This window comes from Wickerhamomyces ciferrii, contig 00091, assembly GCF_000313485.1.
Source record: "Wickerhamomyces ciferrii WGS project CAIF00000000 data, strain NRRL Y-1031 F-60-10, contig 00091, whole genome shotgun sequence".
In the NCBI taxonomy this organism is placed as follows: domain Eukaryota; kingdom Fungi; phylum Ascomycota; class Saccharomycetes; order Phaffomycetales; family Wickerhamomycetaceae; genus Hansenula; species Hansenula ciferrii.
Window position 1 is genome coordinate 21,608 of NW_011887649.1, and position 18,314 is coordinate 39,921.

The 18,314-nt window shown below is 29.7% G+C and overlaps 8 protein-coding genes across 8 annotated transcripts; 2 read left to right on the plus strand and 6 right to left on the minus strand.

Moving 5' to 3' along the window:
• Positions 1–907: 907 nt before the first annotated feature.
• BN7_3398 (Laminin subunit beta-1) lies at positions 908–2,077 on the plus strand (the record flags this gene model as incomplete). Its single annotated transcript, XM_011275990.1, has 1 exon — positions 908–2,077. The coding sequence occupies one exon, from the start codon at positions 908–910 to the stop codon at positions 2,075–2,077; it is 1,170 nt and encodes a 389-aa protein (XP_011274292.1).
• Positions 2,078–2,183: 106 nt separating this feature from the next.
• RNY1 (ribonuclease T2) lies at positions 2,184–3,410 on the minus strand (the record flags this gene model as incomplete). The annotated part of the gene is made up of 1 exon (XM_011275991.1): positions 2,184–3,410. One exon carries the CDS (start codon positions 3,408–3,410, stop codon positions 2,184–2,186), a length of 1,227 nt encoding a protein of 408 aa, XP_011274293.1.
• Positions 3,411–4,117: 707 nt separating this feature from the next.
• RNR3 (ribonucleoside-diphosphate reductase subunit M1) lies at positions 4,118–6,619 on the minus strand (the record flags this gene model as incomplete). Its single annotated transcript, XM_011275992.1, has 1 exon — positions 4,118–6,619. One exon carries the CDS (start codon positions 6,617–6,619, stop codon positions 4,118–4,120), a length of 2,502 nt encoding a protein of 833 aa, XP_011274294.1.
• Positions 6,620–7,280: 661 nt separating this feature from the next.
• VPS30 (beclin 1) lies at positions 7,281–8,615 on the minus strand (the record flags this gene model as incomplete). The annotated part of the gene is made up of 1 exon (XM_011275993.1): positions 7,281–8,615. The coding sequence occupies one exon, from the start codon at positions 8,613–8,615 to the stop codon at positions 7,281–7,283; it is 1,335 nt and encodes a 444-aa protein (XP_011274295.1).
• A 151-nt stretch (positions 8,616–8,766) lies between these two features.
• Positions 8,767–10,563, minus strand: GEP3 (Gep3p; the record flags this gene model as incomplete). Its single annotated transcript, XM_011275994.1, has 1 exon — positions 8,767–10,563. The coding sequence occupies one exon, from the start codon at positions 10,561–10,563 to the stop codon at positions 8,767–8,769; it is 1,797 nt and encodes a 598-aa protein (XP_011274296.1).
• A 298-nt stretch (positions 10,564–10,861) lies between these two features.
• NOC2 (mRNA-binding ribosome synthesis protein NOC2) lies at positions 10,862–13,021 on the minus strand (the record flags this gene model as incomplete). The annotated part of the gene is made up of 1 exon (XM_011275995.1): positions 10,862–13,021. The coding sequence occupies one exon, from the start codon at positions 13,019–13,021 to the stop codon at positions 10,862–10,864; it is 2,160 nt and encodes a 719-aa protein (XP_011274297.1).
• A 488-nt stretch (positions 13,022–13,509) lies between these two features.
• Positions 13,510–14,541, plus strand: MEI5 (Mei5p; the record flags this gene model as incomplete). Its single annotated transcript, XM_011275996.1, has 1 exon — positions 13,510–14,541. The coding sequence occupies one exon, from the start codon at positions 13,510–13,512 to the stop codon at positions 14,539–14,541; it is 1,032 nt and encodes a 343-aa protein (XP_011274298.1).
• Positions 14,542–14,704: 163 nt separating this feature from the next.
• RET1 (DNA-directed RNA polymerase III core subunit RET1) lies at positions 14,705–18,163 on the minus strand (the record flags this gene model as incomplete). The annotated part of the gene is made up of 1 exon (XM_011275997.1): positions 14,705–18,163. The coding sequence occupies one exon, from the start codon at positions 18,161–18,163 to the stop codon at positions 14,705–14,707; it is 3,459 nt and encodes a 1,152-aa protein (XP_011274299.1).
• Positions 18,164–18,314: the final 151 nt, after the last annotated feature.

Consider the following 18,314-nt stretch of genomic DNA (forward strand, 5'->3'; position numbering starts at 1 on the left):
AGAACCAGCAAAGCGCGCAACTGAGGGAACTTTGAAACAAATGAATAAATGAAACTAATAAATAATAACAATCACTTTGGAATGGGAATAACCTTCTTTTTGATATTGTTTTTGTTTAAATCAGTGGCGAATTTGGTGATGTTACTTGTATTTCTTTGTAAACGATGGCAATTTTGATGATTTTATTGTGTTTATATTCAAATGTCAAAAAAGGCCAAATAAATTACGTCGCAGACTTCTAGAAACGAATTACGGAACAAATTTATATTGACAGCGGCTAAACGAGTGACTATTACGTCATTGTTATACTACAAGTTCGCGAATATGGCTGGGATTATGTAATGGCTTACGTTTATCTTTAAGGTTTTGAGATTTTACCGAGATACGTCATTGCACACGGAAACTCTATTTTTAAAACTCTAATTTTCGAGAATTGAATTACGAGGTACACAGTCATGTGATTAGAAGGTCGGTATTTACCCATTATAGAAATATCAAGTGTTACCATAGATACCACAAAAATTATAGGTATCTTTGTTTTGATTTTGTGTAAATAAACAATAAAGAAATAGTGAAAGCTGAAACTATTCATTAATTCCACCAAATTCATCCCACACAAAGCATCATTCCATCCACGGGGAAGAACAAAGGATTCTCATATTTCACATTGGACCATCAGATCATCACCATATTATTCTCAAGCTAATCCTTGCTGCTCAGATCTGAGAATTTGAAAGAATACACCATCAAATTTGCATTTGCTTTGAATACTATTATAGAGGTGTCCTACTGTTACTACTAGATTAATTGTGCTGGTTTGCTCTGTATCACATTACCAATTACACCAACTGGGTATACTTCATTAGTTCTCTTGTTTTCTACTGCTTACTGCTATTCACATTTTATTATGTCCACTCAAGATTATGATCTATCAACTTTAACAAATTTAAGATTAAATAATAAAAAAGCTCATCAAAATCTATTCAATGATGAGAATGATGATAGTTTTGATTTAAACACTGGGAATTTCAATACAAGGTCACATAAAAGTTATTCATCCAGATCTCCAATAAAGCAAAATTTATCATCTTCAAGATTTAATGAAAGTCCTTATAAGAAACCAATGAGAAGTTATAATAAACCATCATCTTCATCATCATATGATGATAATCAAAGATATCTTGATAAGAATTATTATCAAAATGATTCAAAACAAAATGATCTTAAAAGGGAACGTTTTTTAGAAAATTTATATTCAAATAGAAAACCAACAAGTTCATCAAATTTCAAATTTCAATCTCAATCTCCATCTCCATCTCCATTAAAACCTTTAAACATTAATCAAAATTCAGATACTGAATTATATCAAAATTTAGGTTTTAGGCCAAGAAATAAAGATATAAAACTTTCACAAGATTTTAAATTACAAAATCAATTGAAATATAATAAAGAAAATTTTAGTCCAATAAATTCACCTATAAAGACTAGATCTAGATCAAAGTATGATTATCTAGATAATAGAATTGATGATTATGATCATGAAAAGGATACTCAAAGATTAAAACATTATGATGATCGTTATCATGATCTGATTGATAGATATAGATTGAATGAATTGACAGAGAATAATAATAATAATAATAATAATAAATCATCAAATAATAACCAAACTCAACATTTAAATCAACATATAATACAACTTGAAGATAAACTTAATAAATATAAATCTACAATTAAAGATTTAAATGTTCAATTAAAGCAAGAATCTTATTCAAAAAGAGAATTATCTAATAAATTAAATGATGTTGAAAAATATAATGAATTTTTGGAGAAAAATTTTGAAATGTTGTATGAAAAATTTCATAAATTAAGATTAGAAAAACAATCCATGTCAAATCCAATAAAGAAACCCACTTCATTGAAACAAGATTTAAAATTTGACTTGATTGATTCTGATGTTGATTCATTAGATTTAACACCATTAAAATTGGAAAAAGATGATCATAATCAAGATAATGACTCAACTACATTAAATTTAATGAATTTTAAAGCTTCAAGATTACAAAATAGTGCATGATTAATGTAAAAAACAAATGATATAATTTTTTATTTATATTTTATGTGCCATATATATATAAAGAGAGAATAATGAAATGATATTATATTATTGTATGTGTAGATACTTATTCAAAAGTTAAGTTAAATTTGATTGAACCATCACCATTAGCATTAATTTCAACTTGCTCATTACTAGAAGGAACATGATCAGCATTCCATTCATTTTGACCATCAATTGATAAGATTTTAGAACTAGAATCAATTTGGAAAATTGAACCATCATTTGACTTGGTACAACTTAAAACTTTAGTACTATCAACATTACAATAACCACCATTAGATCTTAATTTAACACCTTGGTCTAATTTTTCCAATGTATAAGTTGCACAAGTTCCACTAACATACCATTTCCCATTTTTAATTAAACAACCATCTTGATTTGATAATTTAACAAATCCACGACTTGAATCACCAGTTGGTTTTGAAGGATTGGATGATTTTGTTGGAGATGGTGAATTAGAACCTTTTGGTGTGAATTTAATACCTGTTGATGGACATTTTGAATTTGAAAAAGAATCAATATGTTGGAAATTTTCACCTAATAATGAACCTTTTAATTGATGGAAATACCAAACTTCATTAAGAGCATTTTTGGAATCACAACCGATATAAGGTTCTGAACCAAATTTATCAGTTAAAACTTTTAAGATCTCTTCTTTGGTATATGTTTTATCTGTTGATGGTGTTATACCAGCTTCTGTTAACCATTTATAAGTTGGTAATTTTTCATACAAGTTATAAGCAATTTTGAAATAATCAACAACATTTTGATTTGTTTTGAAATCATCACCATAACATGATGGATTTATAGTATTAACACATGTACCATGTTTATTAAATTCATGTTTCCAAAGATTTGCATCATTACCACCCAAGTTTTTCCAATTTGTTTGCATTTTGGTTAATAATTCATCTTCACCAAATGATTTTAAAACTGAAGCAACATCACCAACGTTTAGCTTAGAGTTACAATTTTGTTGATATGAACCATCTTTAGAACAATTATCTGGCCATAATCCATGTAATGTGAAAACATCATCTGGACCAGTTGCTGGAGAATAATCCCAAAATTGAGTTTGTAAGATAATACCACCTGGATATTCATAACAACATGAATTACTCTTTGCAGAATCATCAGTACATGATAATGGGATATCCACAGGACATTTGTTATTGGAGTTATCACGAGGTGTTAGACCTTTGATGTATTGGAATTGAGCTGAACCTGGGATTCTGGCACTTTGAACTAGTTGAGCAGCGATAAGACCTAGGGTGATTATGTCAAGCATCATGATTGAACCTGGTGTTTTATGAGATGAAGAACTGAATATAAAGTAGAATGTGATATGAATGAAGTCTTTTTAGTGTGTTTAAATAGTTTTGAATTCCTCGAGATGTTTTGATTAATTGGTGATTTAAAACTCTAAATTTAAGGCCCTGAACAAACGTGGATATTTTAAATTGATAAGGGTTATTATATAAGCGAAGACGCACAAGCTGATGAATTTTGAATTTTGAACTTTTCAACTTTTCAACTCATTTGAGGTTTTAGAATCTGTGCAGAATAGAGAAGAAGCAGGGAGTACGAAGTGGTGTTAACTATGGGTACTTTGTATTAAGAGTATTTTGTACTATGGGTTCATGGTTATTGTTTGTAGAGATCCTATCGAGAATCAAACATATCTCAAATCTAGATCAATACATCAATAACCACGTTTAAGTAAGCGTCTATGGGTCCAAAGATCTACAAAGCATTTGTTCTTTCCAATTGTTGATGGAACCCCTATCTTATTGTGCACTCTGAGCCAATCACAACTCATGAATTTCAACTTTCACGTCTCGATGCAACCATGGTTAAATGGGATCATCCATGCTACATGCTACAACCATCGTATGTACCTCATAAACTCATTAATTTTTACTATACACATGAAAATCTATTCTTTTTGGTTCTATTTACAAAATAACCAGAGTTTTAAAGCGATTATTAACGTGAGTATCAACCAGAACAACTTTCACAATTTCCTGGATCATTAATATCACATGATAATGGTGTTGATGAATTGATATCATATTCTCGTTCTTGACTATCAGGTGTTAATGGTGCAATACCTTCATCTTTTTTATTCTTCTTATTCGTTGTATCTGTTATTGGAACATATTTCCTCTTTTTAGATAATACTTCAATATTAGCCTGCTTTTCTTCTTTAACTTCTAAAGATCTATCAATGGTAAACTTGATAGCTTCACTTGCAGCCTGTGTTCTTAAATAATACATCCCAGTTTTCAATCCTTTTGACCAACCATAAAAATGCATACTTGTAAGTTTTCTCATTGTTGGTTCTTTAATATGAATATTCATACTTTGAGATTGATCAATAAAAGGAGCTCTATCAGCTGCAAGGTTAATAATATTTTTTTGAGAAATTTCCCATACAGTCTTGTATAATTCTTTAATCTCCTGTGGGATTGTTTTGATATCTTGGATTGATCCATTTGAATCAACAATTTGATTTTTTAAATTTAGATCCCATATACCTAAATCAATCAAATCTTTAATTAAATATTTATTAACAATTTGAAATTCTCCAGATAAGACTCTTCTGGAATAGACATTTGAAGTTAATGGTTCAAAACATTCAGTGAAACCAAGGATTTGTGATGTTGAAGCTGTAGGCATTGGTGCAACTAATAATGAATTTCTTAGTCCATGTGCACGCACCTTTGCTTTCAATGCATCCCAATCATATAAATCTGTTGGTTTATGATTCCATAAATCAAATTGTAATTGACCTTGTGAAGCTGGTGATCCTATAAACGATTTATATGCACCATCTTTCTGTGCTAATTCAATTGATGCCTCAACGGAAGCATGATAAATAGTTTCAAATATTTGAATATTCAATAATTTAGCTTCAGAACTTTCAAAAGGTAATCTCAATTCCATAAATAAATCAGCCAACCCCTGGACACCAACTGCTATTGGTCTATGTTTTAAATTACTATTTTCAGCTTCTGGAATTGGGTACTTCCCAACATCAATAACTTTATTTAAATTCCTTGTGACAACTTTAACAACATCATGTAATTTATTAAAATTAAACCACATTATATTATCTTCATATGAAACATATGATGGTAAGGCAACTGATGCTAAATTACAAACTGCAACTTCATCTTTTGAAGAATACTCAACAACTTCACAACATAAATTTGATGATTTTATTGTTCCCAAGTTTTTTTGATTACTCTTAATATTACATGCATCTTTATACAACATGAATGGACCACCAGTTTCAGTTTGAGATTCCAAGATAGCGTACCATAATTTTTGTGCCTTGACAGTCCTCGTGGCTAAACCTTCTTTAACATACTGTTCATATAATTTTTCAAAATCTTCACCATAAACGTCAGTCAAACCTTTAGCTTCATTTGGTGAAAATAAATGCCAATCATCATCTTCTTTAACAGCTTTCATAAATAAATCAGGTATCCAAAGTGCATAAAATAAATCTCTTGCTCTCATTTCCTCCTTTCCATGATTCTTCCTTAAATCTAAAAATTCAAATATATCACTATGCCATGGTTCAACATAAACTGCAAAAGCACCAGGTCTTTTATTACCACCTTGATCAACATATCTTGCAGTATTATTATAAACCCTAAGCATCGGCACAAGACCATTAGATGTACCATTTGTCCCCGCAATATATGAACCTGAAGATCTAATATTTGATACATGAATTCCAATCCCACCTGCAGCTTTAGAAATTAATGCACAACGATGTAAAGTACCATAAATACCATCTATGGAATCTTCATCAATACCCAAAAGGAAACATGAAGATAAATAAGCATTCGGTGTACCTGAGTTAAATAATGTTGGTGATGCATGAATGAAATATTTTTGGGACATTAAATTATATGTTTCTATTGCTGAATCTAAATCATCACCATGAATACCCAATGAAACTCTCAAATACATGAATTGTGGAGTTTCTGCCCAGATACCATTAATTTTTAATAAATAAGATTTTTTTAAAGTTTCTAAACCAAAGAATGTAAATGATAAATCTCTTTCAGAATCAATAACGGAATCAAGCAAGTCTTTGTTTTCTTGGACAATTTTGTACACTTTTTCAGAAATTAATGGGGAATGAGACTTAGTCTTCTTATTATAAAAATTCCACAGTTTTTCAGTACATTCTGAGAATTTTGAAGGTATGTTTTTACTCAATCTTGTAACACTCAATCTTGAAGCTAATATAGCATGATCAGGATGTAACGTTGTCAAAGTTGCCAATGTTTCAGATGCTAAATCAATAAGTTGATCAGTTGTCACTTCATCAGGTAATCCATTAAACACTTTATTTCCTAATTCTTCAAAATTTATATGATTTGTATCAAGTCCTTTTGATAAATTTTTCAATGTGTTAATTAATTTCTCCAATTGGAATCGCTGTTTGGATCCATCACTTTTTTGGATTTGAACTTCAGCCATATTATTAATGAAGCTCTTTTATAACAATTGTGTTGAATAATCTCACCAACTCATAAAAACTTTTCAGTCAATTCAATTACTTTTCTATTATGAAAAAAAAAAATTAAGTTTTGTGACAATTACTAATGAAATGTGATATGTCACTTTTTGGTAGTACCTCTATGTTCTTTTCTATTAGCACAAAGTATCTCTTATAATAAGCACGTACCAATGTCTATCTATAATTCCAAATGTAGTACAATAACCCCAAAATCCCAGTATTCAATCGAGATTTAAACTGTCTGATAAACAGATCTTGTATAAACAATAAATGCAAGATTTAATTCACTTTTTTTTCACTTTTTCATTAAAGCTTTACAAATTTCGCTTTCTTTTTTCGTTTTTTTTACGTAATTTGATAAAACGGTTGCGCCAGCGATTTGTGCCAAAAAATGCAAGTTATAAGATTTCCTAATTTGGACTTAAAGTACAAAATTGCGCGATCGATATTGATGATATTACTTTGTATATAACTAATTAGGAAACATTGAGAACATAGATCATGTTCGTATATTAGCTATTATCTAGTTGCATGTGCGCTTGAATATGCTAGAATCCATTTAGAACTATAAAAGAAGTCATGTTAGTAATTATTCAAAAGTCTGTTTCATGGTTCAAATACTCACTTGGTTAATAAAAATTTACAAGCTCCAGTCCATTCTTCACTAGCGGTTTTAGATGATAACCTAATACTAGCATCTCCTATTTTATCTTTAATCATCTTATAAGGAAGATCTATACTTGGGTCCAATTCTTTTAATTTGTTAGCAATTTGGGATACTATTTCTAATAATGCTACTAAGGCATTATCTAATTTTGAATGTGTAAATAATCTTTCAATTTGATATTCACCAGATGAATAAACTTCTAATACTGTAACTTTTGGTTTAGAAGGATTTGATAAATCTCTTTCAAATTTTTCAATCTTGGATGTTGACCCCATTGGTTTTAATTTATAACCTTGTAATTTAAAATTTAATCTTGCACTAACAGTAGCCATTAATAATACAAGATGTCCCAATGCTGCATTTATTTCTTGCCATGGTACTTTTGTACTCTCCAGACTACCAAGTCGAAGACCATTGATTGTTCCAAATGGACCATCATGTGAAATATTGAATGTATCATTATAAACATTAGTTTTCCTTAGTTTTTCCAATTGTGATACATTAAAATCATATTCTGCTTTAATAGCATCTTTTTCATTTAATACATTTCTAATTTCTAATTCTTTTTCATTTTCTTCTTTATACATTTGTTGTTCTTGTAAATCAATATTTTTAATTTCCTCGGTTACTGTTTTGATTTCATCATCAAGATCATCATTTTCTTTTTCTAATGCTTTTAATTCCTCCAATAATTCATTTTCTTGATTTGCTAATTTATTCATTTCATCAATTGACTCTTGTGATTTTTCCACAACTGGTGCTTGTTTATCTTGTAATTTTGAAAGAAATTGCATATAAACTTCTCTCTCTTTAACAGATTTATCATATTTAATTTTCAATTGTGTTAAAAGTAATTGAGCACAATCTTTACAAACAGGATAATCAATTTCATTCTTGGACGATAACACATTGAAAATGTTTGATAAAGTATTTAATCTATTTGAAAGTGTCTTATTATCAATATCAATGTCCGAATCAACGCCATTCTCTTCTGATTCATCATTTTCAAATTGTGACAAGATAACAAACGAATCAGTGGCTTCATATGATTTCTTGGGGAACTGTGCTTGGTTTTTGGATGACTGGGTAGCCTTTTGTAACAAATCTGATCTTTCTTTTGGGATGAATGGTTCATCACCTAATTCTGTTTCTTTACTAGTACTATTTCCCTTTCCAAATCCATTTCTACCAGACGTGAGCAGTGATGATTGTGCCTTTGTGAGATTTATCAACGATGGATCTATTATTATGGGTAGTTTGCATCTGTGACAATGATTTGTAGGTGACATTTTTGATGGTTAATTATATGTGAACTTCTGAATATTTGGCCTTTGTAGGAGATTTGATTACATTGTTTTTGTTTACGACATATAAAGTAAACATCCGAACACCATTTTATTTTATATACAAGATTTATTATATACAAGTTCTTTTTCTTTTCTATTTATACAATTTTTCGATCCAGTATTTGAAATCAGGATTTTCTTTGTTTGTTTGAAGCTCAGGACGTGAAAATGTTGAGCCTTCTTGTTCTAAAATTTCTGAATATTGACGTTCCATTTCTTCAAAAGTATTATCACAATCTTTAGGAATCTCATATAAACGAGTAAATAATTTATCATCTGGGATTGGTGTTGGTTCAATATAACGAGCTCTTCTGAAGTCACCTGGTTGTATTGGATGTCTCTGTGTATCATAAAACTTATTCTTGGTAATATAATCAACTATGGATCTTCTGACACACATAATAACACCTTCTGGTGCCCAAACTTCAAATAATTCATTTGTAATTTTCTTACCAACTGGTTTGATTTGAACAAACCCATAATCTTTAATAACTAAATCAATTTTACCGAAAAATGGTGGTATAACATATCTTTTCAATTTATCAACAGATTCAGGTTTAACATAAATATTTTTAACACCATTTGCAGGTTCTCTAACAATTTCCATAGCTCTATTTAAACTTGATGCAATTCTTGCACTACCTTTATTTGGTGCCAACACTTGTAAAAGTGTACCCTGTGGTGGTAATAAATAAAATAATCCACCCATTGTATAACATTTCCCACCATGAACTGAATCATATTTCATTTTTCTCATTCTATCAGCAATAAATGAAACACCACCAAGGAAATTCTTTACAAATTTATCTTGAACATGATCATAAGCTGTTAAAGGTTGTAAAATCCCCGGTGTATCAATTGTAAGTTTATTACCTAATGGTACTTCAATATTATCCTTGGTAAGTGCTGGAATATGAAATGAACCAGTGGCTTTTAAATAAGCTTTAGACTTATCAACTCTATGAATAGCTTTATTTCTTAGTTCAGTTGCTAATAATGATTTACCCGAGTTGACAAATCCAACTAAATATGAAGTGAAAGGTAATTTATCTAATAAATCTTCAACATACCATTTATGTTGAGCACTAACTAAAGTTGCCTTTGAAGTTCCTGTAACTCTTTCAATAACTTTTTCAAAATATTTATGAGCATATGATCTAACAGCTTTTGAAGTAGGGAATAATAAATCAACTTTATTAACAACATATGAAACATTAGTTTGTCTTCCCTTTTCATATGATGATTTACGGAAATCCATTAACCCCAATGGAAAATCATAAGCAGAAATAACATTCACAATTTGCGCATTTGTTGGGATTTTGGACATGACTTCGCTATAATTTGATTCTCTATCTTCTTTCAAAAATAATTTATTATGATATAATGAATCATAACATTGAGTACATTTAACATTAAGTTCATTATAATCTTCATCTAGTATAGAATTTCTTTTCATATGTCTTTTTCTTTCTTTCCTTTCATTAAAATTTGAAATCCCCATTTCTTGTTCTAACAATGCTTTATTTTCTTCATCTAATTTACTAAAAGCTTTCATAAATTCAATTTCTGATTTATTTTGTGTAGGTTTTTGATATTCAGGTTTCTTAAAAAAACCTGGTTTTTGTGGATCTGTTTCTTGTAATGTAATACCACATGATGTACATTTATCTATTGGTATATGATTTTTCAAAAGGTTAGCTTCACCATCATCATCATTATTATTATTAAATATATTAGTTGTATCATTACCTAATGATGAAAATGTATGTCTTTTGATACCATTTGATGAATCAGAGTAAAATCTATGATGACATATTGTTGGGGTAGACCTTATACCATTCCGTATCACTTGTAGTCTAGCAGATCGTATCACACAGCTTCTTAATGACATCTTCAACCAATTTGATCCACAGACGTTTATACTTTCTATTGTTTTTAGATCATCATAGTGAAATATTTCATAATAAAAAAATTTATGCGCGAAATCTGACATTTCAAAAACGAAAATTATTTGCGAAATATTAATTGCAAAACTTTACGCAATTACTACATTTGTCCAATGGCGAAAAATAACAATTAATCAAAAGTCTATAACTATTAAAATTAAAACTAATTTAAAACTATTTTACAGAGAAAACCAATACATATATGCATATTTGTTTGTGAAATCATGAGAAATGGAAAAATGCTTATTCTTCATCTTCCATTTCTTCATCTTCATCTTCTTCATCTTCTTCACCACTCTCAAGTTCATCAATAGCTTCTTCAACTTCTTCATCTTCACTATCTTGGAAATCTTTAACTTCTTTAGCCTTTTTACGTTCTTCTTCATCTTCTAATAAACTTTCTCTTAATAATCTTAGTCTTTCTTCTTTGACTTCTCTTTGAACAACGATATAAGCACCTAATGGAGTTTTTTCCCAATTGAAATCTTTTAAGAATCTATTAACTTCAACTCTATTAGTTGGACCAAATTCAACATTTGATCTTTTTTGTTGTATAAATTCAGTATTTTGATTTAATTTTTCCACCATATTTGATAATTGTTTATTAAATTTAACATTTTTAGAAGTCTTAATATAGCGACGTAAAGAAATTGTAACTGGAGTTGCTAATTCTGGGAATGAAATACTCTTAGAATATAAAACAAAATATTCACCAACTAAATCAATAAATTGTTCAGTAACACCTTGTTGATAAGTTCTTGTACCTAAATAAGCACTATTAACTTTAATATTGTGATCAAAATCAAAAGCTTGTAAGTTTGAATTTTTTGGATTTCTTGTTAATGTAGTTGAATTTAAAATTTCTTGTAATAATGGGAATAATGGAATGAAAACACCAGTATTTTGTGATAAACGAATTAAAGATCTAATCAAATAAAATCTTAATGGGAAAAATTGAGCAGTTGGAATTAATCTTGCAGCACCTAAAGTAACTTGAACTAAAGGATAAATTAATTGTCTTAATGCACTTTGCTTTTTAATTTCCTTTTCAGGATTACATTGAACTGATAAAACTCTTGACCAGAAATCTAAAGAATGAGCATATTGCCAATTATATATAGTTTTATAACCATCTTTTGTATTATTAATACTATTTCTTAAATGAATAGCTAATTGACGAACATAATCAAAACCAATTTGATAAGATAAATTTTCATCAACACCAAATAATTCAGCTGCAGAATTTTTTTGGAAATTAATCATTGGCATTGTATGAATATTTGTTTGACGACAATTTTTAATAAATGATGAATAAGTTAATTTCAAGACATTTTCCAAAATTGATTTGGAAAATTCTCTTGAAGAATTATTTAAAAATGCAAAAGCAGCAATTTGAGTTTCAACATCTGAAGTTGATGACCAAACATTAACAACTGAAGTGATAATTTCTTTTAATAATCTTCTAAAACTAATGAAAAATGGTAATAATTCTTGAACTGAAGATAAAACTAATGCAGCGGTTTCAGTATTTGTAATATCATTTAATAAAGTTAATAAAGCACCTGCATGTGATTTTAAAATTGTATTTAATTGTTTAACTTTAGTGTTTTTTGGAACAGTTCTAGTGTTTTTAATAGTTTTGTAAGGAACAATTTTTTGTACAGCAATTGGGACTTTCTTTAAACCAAGGAAAATTAATTCTTGGAAAGCTTTTGGATCAGTAACGGTATATTTATATTCTTGACTTTCTTTATTAACATTAACTGCAGATTTAAAAGCTGAAACAATATTTTTAATCAATTTTAATGATGGTTCATTTAATTTTTTATTCCATTCTTTAACTAATTTCAAAGTAACTTCAATTTTATCATCTTCTTCAACTTCAATTGATTTTTTGGAAACTTTTTTATTATCTTCGTCATCATCTTCTTCTTCACCAGCTTCTTGATCTTCATCATCTTCATCACCACTAATGGCATCTAATGGGTTTGAAGGGTTGAAATCTAATAAATCTTTATCATTATCTTGTAAATATTTATAAAATTCTGGATCTTTTTCAGCTAATTTTGATAAATCATCTTGATGTTCTAAAATTTCTTCATCAGATGAACTTTCATCATCTTCAGATTCAACTTTTTTGGATTTTTGAGAATCTTTACCTTTAGCTTGTTTTTTCTCTTTTGGAACTTCAAAGCCACCTTCAAAGAATTCTTCAACATTCATATCATCAAAGATTTCATTTGATTTTGCAGGTTGAGCATCAGTAGTAGCATCACCATTAGTAGCCTTCTTTTTATGTCTATCTTTCAATTGTTTGTGTTTTTTTTGTTCTTTACGATGATCCAAAGTGTGTTTCAAATGTTTACTTTGAAACTTCTTTGTTTGTTTCGATGTTTTAGCCATCTTGTCCTGGTGTATATCTCTGAATCTCTATATAAAAGTTCAAGTTCTTTGTTATTACATTTTTCAATTCTTTAATATTTTTTTTAAACAGTAAAAGAAAATTTTTTTATAGCGATGAGTTGAACGGGACACGAATTCGCGAACAGATTACATAGGATTTGGCACTGATTTGAAGGGTTTTCCACTGATTTGGTGGTTTATTGTGTATTTATTGTTGAGTAAAGTGGACTGGGTAATCATTATCAAGCTTGTTATTAAAATTGCCAGCTTTCAGACGATTTTTCCTTTTTATTTTCTCTAATTTCCATCATTTTCGCACAAAATTTGTGTCATTTGTAAAGAAACCCCAGGAATTCGCGAGCTTTTGGTGATCTTTTGACATTTTAAAGCCTTTATCAACAATTTGAACTTTATATTTTGATTGATTTGACTGGTTTTATTGGTGATTGGTCGTTGATTTATTGATTTGGTTAAATATTGGAGATACAATGGGGGACAAGGACACAGGGAGCTCACCAAGAACAGGATTCAAAACACCTGCTAAAACAATCAAAGTCACCGCGGAGTCTTCAACAATAGATGACCAAGATACTGCAAAGGATACTAGCGTATTGATTCCTACAAAATCATCACCAGTGGCTCCCTTGGGACCATTGTCTGGGAATGCTGGGTTCGAAAACCCTCAAATCATTGTTCAGAAAAAGAGAAAGCTTCAATTGACGGCTGATCCTGATGAGGTTGAACAAAGTGCCACCAAGATCATCCCTTCAAAGTCTAGATCTAGTAGTGTTGTTTCACAAAGAATACCATCGCTTAATGATATATCAAAACCTGAATTAACTCCACCAAAGTTGAATCTGTCCTATCAATCATTTGAAGAACAATCACCTGCTGCTGATATTATCAAAACTTCTTCACCAAAGAAAACTACTACTTTAGAGAAACAATCTGAAGATCAAGATGTAATTGAATCTCCAATACGGCCTACAAAATCAAATTTAGAACTTCGTCGTGAAGAAAGTAAACTTGATTATGAGTTAAGACAAGCCAGAAAGAAAGTTGAAACTTTGAAAAGAGCTAAAGTTATTCTTTCCAAGAATGATACTGATAAAAATCAAAAATTAATTGATAAATGGAGAGATGCAGCTCAAAGAGCTTCAAATTATTTATTAAATGCAGCTATAGAGAAAATCAATAAAGCTGGTGGGAAAAAAGAATACGAAAAAAGAGAAAGAGAAAGAAATAATGAAAGATTAGAATATAGTCTAGATAATTCTTTCCAAGATCGAATTTCTGATATAACAAATTCTGAAGAATATGATGCATTACCTGAAAAGGAAAAGGAACGGATCTTGGAAGAATTAGAGAATGAAGCTGAGAAATCAATGAGAGAATTTGAAAATGAAATCCAAGAAAAGGAGAAAGAATATGAAGATCAAGATGATGATGAATTTACTATGAAAGATCTATATAAGAAATTAAATCTTGATTATGATTTGGTTTATTCTGGTGATGAGTAATAATAATGGTGATTAATATTTGGGAGTTATTTGGTTTTGCTATAGTCTAATTACATAGCTTTATAATATATGCTACAAGTTTTTTATACCCCTTTTTTTAACTATTGTACAATTTTTATAAATTAAAGTCTATATGCATGAACATGAATCCAACAAATTAAACTCAGAAAACATCACCTAATTTTAATCTTGGTGCAATATTCATTGATAATAATTCTTGGAATAATAATTTTGCAGCATATGGAATTTGCATTCTAATAACATTTTCTGCATTTTTACATGAAGTACACCAACCATTATAACCCATTAATCCACACTTATTACAAATATCAACATCAAATGCATCAGATGAAATCATTAATCTTTCCAATAACAATTGTGAAGCACCATATGCAATAACACAATCTCTTTCCATTTCACCTAATCTTAAACCACCATCTCTTGATCTACCTTCAGTAGGTTGTCTTGTTAAAACAGCTCTTGGACCTCTTGCTCTTGCATGCATTTTATCTAAAACCATATGTTTTAATTTTTGATAATAAATTGGTCCAAAGAAAATATAAGCTTGTAAACATTCACCTGTTATACCTGAATATAACATATCTTTACCTGAATAATTGAAACCTTTATCCATTAAAATCTTGGACATATCTTCCAAATCAGAACCACCAAAACATGTACCATATTCTAATGAACCATTTAAAACACCAGCTTTACCACTAACTAATTCCAACATCTTACCCACAGTCATACGAGATGGGAAACCATGAGGATTCATAATAATATCTGGTGAAATACCATCATCATTAAATGGTAAATCTTCTTGTTGAACAATAATACCACAAACACCCTTTTGACCATGTCTTGACGAAAATTTATCACCTAATTCTGGTCTTCTTGTTTGTCTTAATAGCACTTTAATTAATTCTTGATCATTATCTGACGTCGTCATCATAACTTGATCAATATAACTTGGTTCTGGAGCTTTATAAACAACTGGTGTTTCTCTATATTCACCAGTATCTTGATTCATTATACTATCTGCTGCATTTGTTGGAATGGATTTATTGATATAAACTTGACCTGATTCAACTCTTGTACCAACTTCAGCTAAACCATCTGGTCCTAATGAAGCATGTTGGAAAGTTGGTTCACCATTATCTTTAACTCTCATACCAGCAATGATATCTTTTGTATGATTTGGATATCTTTTCAAAACTGTTGTGTTTTTTCTTAAAACTTGACAACGACCAAAACCTCTATCAATTGATGATTTATTCAAGACTAAAGCATCTTCAATATCATAACCTGAATATGACATAACTGCCACTGTAGCATTTTGACCAGCTGGTAATTTATCATAATCAATCAATTCAATTGTTTTACTTTTAACCATTGGTTGTTGTGGATAAACCATCAAATATAATAATGTATCAATACGATGGAATTGATTATAAGCAATTGCACCAATTGCTTGTTTACCCATCGCACATTGATATGTATTACGTGGGGATTGATTATGATGTGGATAAGGAATTAAACCAGCAACAGCACCCAACACAGTGAATGGTTCAATTTCTAAATGAGTTGCTTTTTCAGTAATATCTCTTTCGTATAATGCAATATAACAATCATTTTCTTCATTAACATCAAGATATTCAACAAGACCTTGTTTAAGGAAATCATCAAACTGTAATTTACCTTGTTTTAATTTTAATAAATGATGAGCTTTAACTTTTGATTCACCATTTTCAATAATAATTAAAGGACGACAAATTCTACCACCATCTGTTGCAATATGAACAGCTTTTTGATGTGAATTAATATAAATTGAAATAAATTCTGAAACTTTACCTGTACGTCTTAAATTTCTAAATAATGAAACAAATTTTGTTGGGAATCTTGTAGTACCAATAATTGTACCATTTAAATAAACACCAAAATTATCATGTAAAGAAGCACTATCAATAACTGAAATTTCCTCTACCCCAATCAAATAACATAATTTTTTAATTGGTTCTTCTTCATCATCTGTGGTAATATGTGTCATAAGAGCTAAATTCTTAACCAACCCACATGCTTCACCTTCTGGTGTATCTGAAGTACATAACATACCAAATTGTGAAGGTTGTAAAGCTCTTGGACCTGAAACTTTACGTGATTTTTCAAATTGTGATGAAATTCTGGTCATCATACCTAAAGCCGATATATAACTTAATCTACTTAAAACATGTGTAACACCTGCTCTTTCCATCTTGAATCTCTTTAATGACCAATTGCCTGTAGAAATGGCTCTATTTAACCCTGTGGTAATGTTATTAGAATGGATATTAATATTCAATAAAGCATCAAATTCAGTAGCTCTATTTGGTTTTCTTAAAATTTTATCAATATTTGCTTTGAAATCTGTATTGAATTTTTTAAATAAATCTTCAAATAATAATGACATTAATTGGCCAGCTAATTCTAAACGTTTATTACCAACATAATCTCTATCATCAACCATTTTAGGGTTATGCATAGCCATAACAACTCTTCTTGTCATCAAGGCAATATATAAGGCTTTTTCTCTGAAATCTAAATCATTAACAGTTAAATGAGCAATAACAGTTGTTGCAATAGCTTCAATACCTTCTTGTAAAATTGATAATTTAGCTCTTCTCATAGTTTTAACTTTTGCACCAATAAATTCTAAAGCTTGTTGTTGAGTATAAATACCAACTTTAGCACATTCTTCGAAATTAATTGCAAATGAATCTTGATAAGCAGCATCATCACCACAAACTAATTGCATAATTTCCAAATCTGAAATGATACCTGCAGCTTTTAAGACAATAACAATTGGAACTTCTTCACTAATAGAGTTATGTTTCAAATAAATCTTGTCATTTTTAGTGACAACATAAGTTTTAGATTTTCTTTCATGTGTAGATGAAGTAACTGAAGCTTGAACAATTTGTTTCTTTTCATCAGCTTCCACAATGATACGATTCTTACTTAATTGTTCTTGAATTAAAATAACTTTTTCAGTACCATTAACAATGAAATATCCACCAGGATCTAAAGGACATTCATTTAAACTTGCCATTTTAGCTTCTGATGCACCATCTAATATACATTTATTTGATCTTAACATGATTGGCATTTTACCAATCTCTAGACCTTTGTGCATGATAATTTTTCTACCTCTTGTGTATTCAACATCGACATAGATTGGTGCTGAATAAGTCATGTCTCTTAATCTGCATTCATGAGGAGGTAACATATTATTTCTAGCAGCTGGAGAAGCTTCACCAACTCTAATATCCAAATATTTAATATAAAAATCTGGATCAACATCACTCAACACTTTTTCATTGGCTTTAATGATTTTTTTCAAATCAACATCAACAAAATAATTGAAAGAATCTAAATGTTGTTTAACTAAACCTTTAACTTTTAAAAAAGCTGGTAATAAATTCCATTTATCTTCAGCGGTATTAATTTCATCACTAAGTTGTTTCCCTTTATAAACAGGCTGCAAAAGCTCGTTGAAAGAGTCATCGGTCGCTGTGTGCTGGTGCTTCCCACCACGACTCGACCCTCCGTTCTTGAGCTCTGAGTTTCTTCTCTTTGGTGGCATTAGTCTGTGTGGATCTCTTTGAATTTGTATGGTAAAACTGATTTCTTCTTACAAATCATTTAAATTTTTATTATGAAAAAATCATCATAGAACGAATTCGCGAACGATGTCCAAATTTCGCGCTTTTTAGGGCCATTATCAAAAATTAAAA